The sequence below is a fragment of the Peromyscus eremicus genome, chromosome 8b, assembly GCF_949786415.1.
Source record: "Peromyscus eremicus chromosome 8b, PerEre_H2_v1, whole genome shotgun sequence".
Lineage (NCBI taxonomy): Eukaryota > Metazoa > Chordata > Mammalia > Rodentia > Cricetidae > Peromyscus > Peromyscus eremicus.
Genome location: NC_081424.1, coordinates 17,551,653 through 17,558,818, shown reverse-complemented (window position 1 = coordinate 17,558,818; position 7,166 = coordinate 17,551,653). Strand labels below are relative to the sequence as shown.

At 47.1% G+C, this 7,166-nt stretch overlaps 1 protein-coding gene and 1 long non-coding RNA gene across 3 annotated transcripts; one reads left to right on the top strand and one right to left on the bottom strand.

Annotated features, from left to right (window-relative positions):
• Positions 1-953: 953 nt before the first annotated feature.
• On the bottom strand, positions 954-3,325 carry LOC131918790 (uncharacterized). 2 transcript variants are annotated; one of them, XR_009381088.1, is made up of 3 exons: positions 3,065-3,325; positions 2,501-2,642; positions 954-1,177 (listed from the first exon to the last, which is right to left on the bottom strand). It is a non-coding gene; the product is annotated as an uncharacterized LOC131918790 (long non-coding RNA). The 2 variants fall into 2 exon arrangements; XR_009381089.1 differs by lacking the exon at positions 954-1,177 and adding an exon at positions 1,190-1,719.
• Positions 3,326-3,473: 148 nt separating this feature from the next.
• Positions 3,474-6,128, top strand: Tspyl1 (TSPY like 1). Its single transcript, XM_059272971.1, has one exon. It carries the CDS (start codon positions 3,536-3,538, stop codon positions 4,709-4,711), a length of 1,176 nt encoding a protein of 391 aa, XP_059128954.1. The 5' UTR covers positions 3,474-3,535; the 3' UTR covers positions 4,712-6,128.
• Positions 6,129-7,166: the final 1,038 nt, after the last annotated feature.

The window sequence follows — 7,166 nt, the reverse complement described above, 5'->3', positions numbered from 1 at the left end:
AAGTTTCCACTGCACTAATGTGGTGATATGTGTCCCCCAATAAACTTATCTGGGGGTCAGAGAACAGAAGAGCCACTATATTAAACATAGAGGTTAGGCAGTGGTAGCACACACCTTTAATCCTAGCATTCGGGAGGCAGAGATCTGGATCTCTGTGAGTTCAAGGCCACACTGGGAACAGAGCCAGGCATGGTGGCACACACTTTTAATCCCAGGATTTGAGATCTCATGCCTTTGCTAGGAAGTGATGGCAGGAAGCAGAAAGGTATATAAGGTGTGAAGACCAGGAACTAGAGGCTTTTAAACAGTTCTGCTGAGACTTCTGGAAACAGGATCGTCTGAGGAGTTGGCAAGGTGAGGTTAGCTGTGGCTTGTTATGCTTCTATGATCTTTCAGCTTTCACCCCAATATCTGGCTCTGGGTTTTTTAAAAATATTAATAAGACTGTTTAGCAATTTGTCTTACACACTAAGTTTCTAGCTTGTCCCTGAGACGGCCCCCCCCCCCCATTCCCGTTGTCTCTCCCCACACCTGATCTCTCCTGTTCCCATCCCCAGTACCCCCAACCCCACTCCATCTATCCACCTGAGATGCTGGATCATCTTTTTGATATTATGTGAGACAGTCAGTACTTGTAGTAATACTGTTCCTTCCCAATTATATATAAATGAAAAACAAAAGGATGAATTCCATTGTTTCCTCTCTATCAAGCACTTATAAGTTGCGTCCCTGTTGTCTCTTTGTATGGCATTTTAGTTCCCGCAAGCCTGCCTTCCCCCTACATGATGCTGTGTCTAGAAAAATGCCCAATCAAACTGTCCCACGATGGAATGCTGTGCTCTTCAGTTTAGCAGCCGCTACTGAGATCTCGCCACTCAAAGGAAAGGAAGTGACTGTGGCTGACCAGCTCAAATTTTTATTGCTCTTTGATTGATATAAAAATACTAGACACATGGGAATGGTGATTATTTTATTAGACAAGTGTAGCACAAACAATGGAGTAGCTGAATTAGTGTGCAAATATACTTCCTATGTTCCCGGGCTCCACCTCTTCTCCAGCTGGTTAGTTTTTCTCCAAAGTAGGAACCAAGTCAAATTTCATTTCCTCCATAAGCATACCCCGGATACTCTCATCTGCATGAATGACTTTGTCTCTGAACTCCGTGCCCTTACCGCTCTAAAGGAAATCATTAAATAGTCTATTAAAATTTAATTAAAATATATGTAAGCTTTGTCATAAAAGTAATATTACTATTTTCTATTAATTGAAAGCTTATAATGCTTAATACTTTCTACATCATTTTTTATTTTATACATCTTGTGTCTTCTTCATATTAGGGTTCGAAAATATGACTGGTAATTTCCATTTTAAATATAAACATTCCTTTAAAATCACTGATTTATTGATTTTGTGCGTGTGCATGACATAGGGGTACTGGCATTGGTCAGAAGTCAACTTGCAGGAATCATTTTCTTTCTTCCATGTCGGTCTTAGGGATTAAACTCACCCTTAGGCTAGGTGGCAAGCACCTTTCCCTGCGGAGCCATCTTGCCGGCCCCCAATTTTTGTTTTTATTAGGAAATCGTGGCCTAGAGAGGTAAGGTGACTTGTCCTGGTCAACTAGCCAATGAACGATGGAGCTAGAATTTGAATCAAGTCCAAGACTGGTGGGGACCTTATCAGGCAGAGCCAAGTGGGACACTTCAGTCTGATGGTTCCTGGAACATCAAAATAAAACTAATCCTGTCTGAGTTTCTTTCAACAATCGTAGTTTAATGGGAATAACAGATTGTGGGTCAATTTACAAGACTCCAGGTCTGTCCTAGGCTCACTGTCACTTTCTAAAGGACAGGTGGCTCCCTCTAGTGAGAGTTAATGAGAATAACATAGCCAGCAAATATTTAAAAGTGAAAATACGTGTCTTGGGTGTGTGTGTGTGTGTGTCTCGCATTTTTTAACCCAGAACTTCGTGTGTGTGTGTGTGTGTGTGTGTGTGTGTGTGTGTCGCATTTTTAACCCAGAACTTCTTGGGGGTGTGTGTGTGTGTGTGTGTGTCTCGCATTTTTTAACCCAGAACTTCACCAAAATTTGATTACAATTTCAGAATACCTGATATGGACATCCGGGTCAGGCTCAATCCAGTGACTTTTATGAGAAGTATAACTTTCTAACGACGCCATCATCACAGGGCATACTAAAACCGCCATTACTAGAAGAACTTTTATGGTAAAATTGTTATATTAAGTTTTCCTATTTATGTGTGTAGCGAAGTTATATTGTCTATGAACTTCATTGCAAGAAGGTGAATAATGTTCTGGAAATATTTGTTAGACAAAACGTGACATTTGTTCTGATAATTTTGACAAAATACTGAGTTTGAGGTCCAGTCATAGCTACATGCTTTTTCTCAAAACAGAAATGAAATGAATGAATCTGTCCTTCAATATTAATCTGTGTGTGGATGAGGAGGGAGGAAACATGCATCAACTTGACACTGACTGCGTTGATGCTTTTGTGTTCAAGTGACGTCATATTCTGTTCGGAGAGCATCAGAGTCAAATCTCTGGGGGCTCAAATCAGTCCTCCGTCATTTTCTGTTTCATTTTAGCAAGCGACTCGGTTTCTCCTCGCCTCGGCTCCACTTTGAGTAAAAGGAATATCATCAACACTTCACAGGATTTTTGTAAGAAACCATATGACGACGTGGTGTTTATCCACAGGAAGAGAGCAACCCTTAATTACAACCACAAAACATCTTCCAGAAAAAAAACAAAAACAGGAATTCCTAAACAAACGCACAGAGCTTTGCTCCCCAGTAACGTCAAGAGATTAGAAGTGAATTGCGTTTTGATTATTGTTTTGAGCCGGGATGGGGTGGGGGTGGGGGGGTTGGTGGTGGTGGGGCGTCTCCCTCTGTAGCCCAGGTTAGCCCAGAGGTCGCGATCTTCCCCAGCACCAGCGGGCCAGGATGTGACAGCCCAGGACCCGTCGTCATACCAGGCTAGAATTCACAGTTCTCATTTCTACGGTGGGGTCGGGGTGGGGGGGGACTTTGGCATCCACCTCGGTTAAATACGGACATCTCTGCTCCCGGCTTTTCCGGTTGCCCGGCGACATTTTCACCTTTTTCACCTCGCTGGAAAGCGGATGCGCGTGTGGGCAGGCCTTGGACGACGGCGGGCCGCGTGCGGGGCCGTGCAGCCACCACGGCGGCGGGGGCCCAGATGCCTCCAGGAGCCCAGGAAGGGGATCCGCCGCTGCCCCGGCTCTCCGAGGACGACGGACACTCCTTTACGGGAATCCCTGGGACCATGGCAACCCGCTACGTTCGCTCTAGCAGCCAATCCGGACGGCGGAACCCATCCCGGGGCGGCCGCCAGCTCTCGCGAGACTCGCGGGGCTGCCGCCCTGACGTCACCGCCCCGGAGACAGGGAAGGGGCGTAGCGAGCGAGCGGGCGGGCAGGCGGCGGCGTGGCCTCCCGGAGGGGGACGTGTGTGTGTCCGCTGCGGCTTGTGGCGCCACCGTGCCGGACATGAGCGTCCCGGAGCCGGGCGAGGGGACCCTTGTCCCCCGCAGCCGCGGCCTCTGCGATGCGGCGGCGGACGGTGTCCCGGGGAACCCAGGCCGGCGGCCCGGCGAGGGAAGCTCGGCGACCGCGGTGGTGACAGGTGAGGGCCGCGCGGAGGAGACCCCGGCGAGCCCGGGACCCCGGGGTGTCGGGGGGCTTGACCCCGCGATGCGGGGGACCGCAGCCGGGCAGGGAGAGACTCCGCCTCCCGCCGAGGGTCCCCCGGCCGCGGCGGCCGCGGCGGCTCCGGAAGCCGGGGAGCAGGCCCTGGCAACTCGGGGCGCCGAGGCCCAGGCCGACGACGCGGAGACCGAACGGGGCACCGTGGCGGTGGCAGCCGCCGAGGAGCAGCCTGGAGTGGCGGCCGAAGGAAAGGAGGAGAAGGAGGAGGAGGGGATGGAGGTGGAGCAGAAGCCCGCGGCGGGCGAGGACATGGAGATGCTGGAGGCGAGGGAGGTGGAGGAGGAGGAGGAGGAGGCTGGGCCCTGGCATCTGGGCATCAATCTCCGCATGAACCCTCTGGAGGCCATCCAGCAGGAGCTGGACACCGTGAATGCCCAGGCTGACAGGGCCTTCCAGCATCTGGAGCAGAAGTTTGGGCGGATGCGGCGACACTATCTGGAGCGGAGGAACTACATCATTCAGAATATCCCGGGCTTCTGGATGACTGCCTTCCGGAACCACCCTCAGTTGTCGGCCATGGTCAGGGGTCAGGATGCGGAGATGTTAAGGTACGTAACCAACCTGGAGGTGAAGGAACTGAGACACCCTAAGGCCGGCTGCAAATTCAAGTTCTTCTTTCGAAGAAACCCCTACTTCAGAAACAAGCTGATTGTCAAGGAGTATGAAGTGAGATCTTCTGGTCGGGTGGTGTCGCTTTCCACCCCGATCATCTGGCGGAGAGGACACGAGCCGCAGTCCTTCATTCGCAGAAACCAAAACCTCATCTGCAGCTTCTTCACCTGGTTTTCAGACCACAGCCTTCCAGAATCGGACAGAATCGCTGAGATTATCAAAGAGGACCTGTGGCCAAACCCACTGCAGTACTACCTGTCGCGTGACGGAATCCGTCGACCCAGACGTCGCCCGATAAGAGAGCCAGTGGAGATTCCCAGGCCCTTTGGCTTCCAGTCAGGCTAACCCTTGCCTTTGAAAAGACCACTGGAGCAAGTCCCTTCTCACCTGTGCTTGAGCAAATGCAACGGGTATGCAGTGTTTTTGATTTTTTTTTTTTCCTGCTGACTTTTCTGCATCTTCTGCCTCAAGATGAAGACCGTAGACATGCTTCCGCTTTCACATGGCCGCCGTGCTGTTCTGTATTAGTATCTGCTCGTTCACGGCCATGGTTCATACACTTTCTGAGCTTCACACATGTTACTGAAGGCTGCACAGCTTTTAACACTCCTGCGACCCTGTTGTGTTCAGTCTGCCACCTGGATTTTTTTTTGCTTTGTCTAGGGGCCCTTTCCATTTACCTGTTGAGCATGTGGCAATATGGACACCAAGTTTGCAGACAATTACTGGGCACTAATGGTGTTGCAGGAGAACAGGAGTGGGCCGCCTTCTGTGGGTTTTTTGTGACTCTCTTTCTGCACCACTTTCTAATACTGCTTGCTGTTGGTATGGCTATACCCAGCTCCATTGGCGCTTGCCAAGGTTCCTCACACTCACTCTCCCGTCTTTCTCCTGTTATTTTAAGTGAAAAGATGTAGTTCAGAAATACTGCAAGGTCAGGATTTGTAGTCCCTTTAGACTGGTAGCATTTCCAGAGAGGAACTCGGACTGCGTGTCTCCTCTCTTCCCAACTCCCCAGCCTGGTTAGCAAGTCCTACCAGGCTTATAGGGAGCTGGAACTAGATGGGAACAGAGGAGATCTTCTTCCTCATAACGTATGGAAGAACTAAAGGGATTGTGATGGGTATCCTAAGCAGGGAAAGTGAACTGAAAAGAGTTAGGATCAAAGTAAGTCAGATAAAAATGGGGCTGAAGATGAACACAGAGCTGACAGAGCTTTCAAGTCCTGGTTGGTTAATGGTGATGTGAAAAATAACTTTCTCAGGATTGCAATAGAAACATTATAGGGAGTTTGAGTGTTAAATGTTGGCTAGACAATGGTTCTTTTAAGAAACAGTACAAGTTTGGGTTATTTTTCTCTTTTTATATGTGGCCTGATGTATCTGAAAGAGTAATATTATGCCCATATTTTACCAACATTTAGTAAAATGCTACTTGTTTCTATTTACTGGGAAATTTAAATACTTTCTTTTGCATTTATTTGAAACCATTTGGAAGAACAATAGTCTTGACAATACTTAGACTTAAATGAATATTCATAACAATTTTCAATACTAATCTAAATTATTAGAAACATAGTTTAGATAATTTGGTCTTTATCAAGTTTGTCAAATTGTTGTCTTCATGGAAAAATAGGTATGTGACTTGATTGTTTTGGTAGCCTCTTAAATTGCACAGTAGTTGTGCTCTGTCAAATTAGAACTGTACTAGGAGTATATTTGTCACTTATATGCAAGATGGTAAATAAAAGCATGGCACTCTGTCGGATGGTTTATTTTTCACTCTGGCTATAAACTGCTTTAATAAGTTTGTATAATTGATGAGATTATGGAATTACCAAATTTCTTAAATGGATACCACTGACATTATCCCAAAGGTATGACCAGACACAGTGCTGTGTCTTCAGGGCATAAGTGTAGTCGCTGCTGTCCTTATTCTGTCACTTTAAAATGTTGACAGTTAAAACTACTCACAAGATGTCACTAACTTCTGCACAGTTTGTGAACCACCAGCCCCTTCACTTCCTTCCTCGGGCTCACAGTTTCTGCATCCACAGATGATATTTCCATGTTTGATTCTAATGCACATTTCATAAGCAGGCATTTAGGGAGTCCTTACCATGGAATATACTATTTCCAGACCTTTTCTTCTTACCTTTATCCTCCATTGGTCAAATCTTCAAGACCTGCCTTGTATTTCTCCTCCTCTGTTACTGGAAAATAACAATTATTCATGTGGTGAATTACCCAAGTTTTTATTAGGGCATTCTGCTAGGTCTTGAGAAGTAAAATAAATAGATTCCATTCCTTTCAGTGTTAAAACATTATCACACCTGATATGCAAACAACACCATGATACAGTAAATAGAGAAAGATATTATTTCACATTTTCACTTTTTCTTCCCTCTGAGTTTGGAAACCTGGTGAAAATAGATAAATGTATTTCATTTCCTTAATGCAGCTACTATGTTTTGCACATAGTTGTGAGCAAATTGTTGAATGACAGAATGAACCGCTCAGACGAAGGAGGAAGATGCCCAGAAAGACTTGAGGTAATCTCGCCTTAAAGACCATGGTGGTAGTTTTCAGAGCCACGATGATGCTTGGGTCTTGGTGGCTGCAGGGGCCCATGTCTAGGTTCATGACACTGATGCAGATGCAGCCACTATCTCTTGATATCTGAGGCTCCTGATACCACCAAAAATGAGAGGATGGGGAATGTACAGAGTTGGCCCCACCCCTCACTGGCTGTAACACTAGGGAGAACTGGTCTTACCCCTCACTGGTAGAAACACTCAGGA

Bases quoted from the DNA above. Each gene is read 5' to 3' on its own strand.
- Tspyl1 (XM_059272971.1), top strand. From the start codon at position 3,536: ATGAGCGTCCCGGAGCCGGGCGAGGGGACCCTTGTCCCCCGCAGCCGC.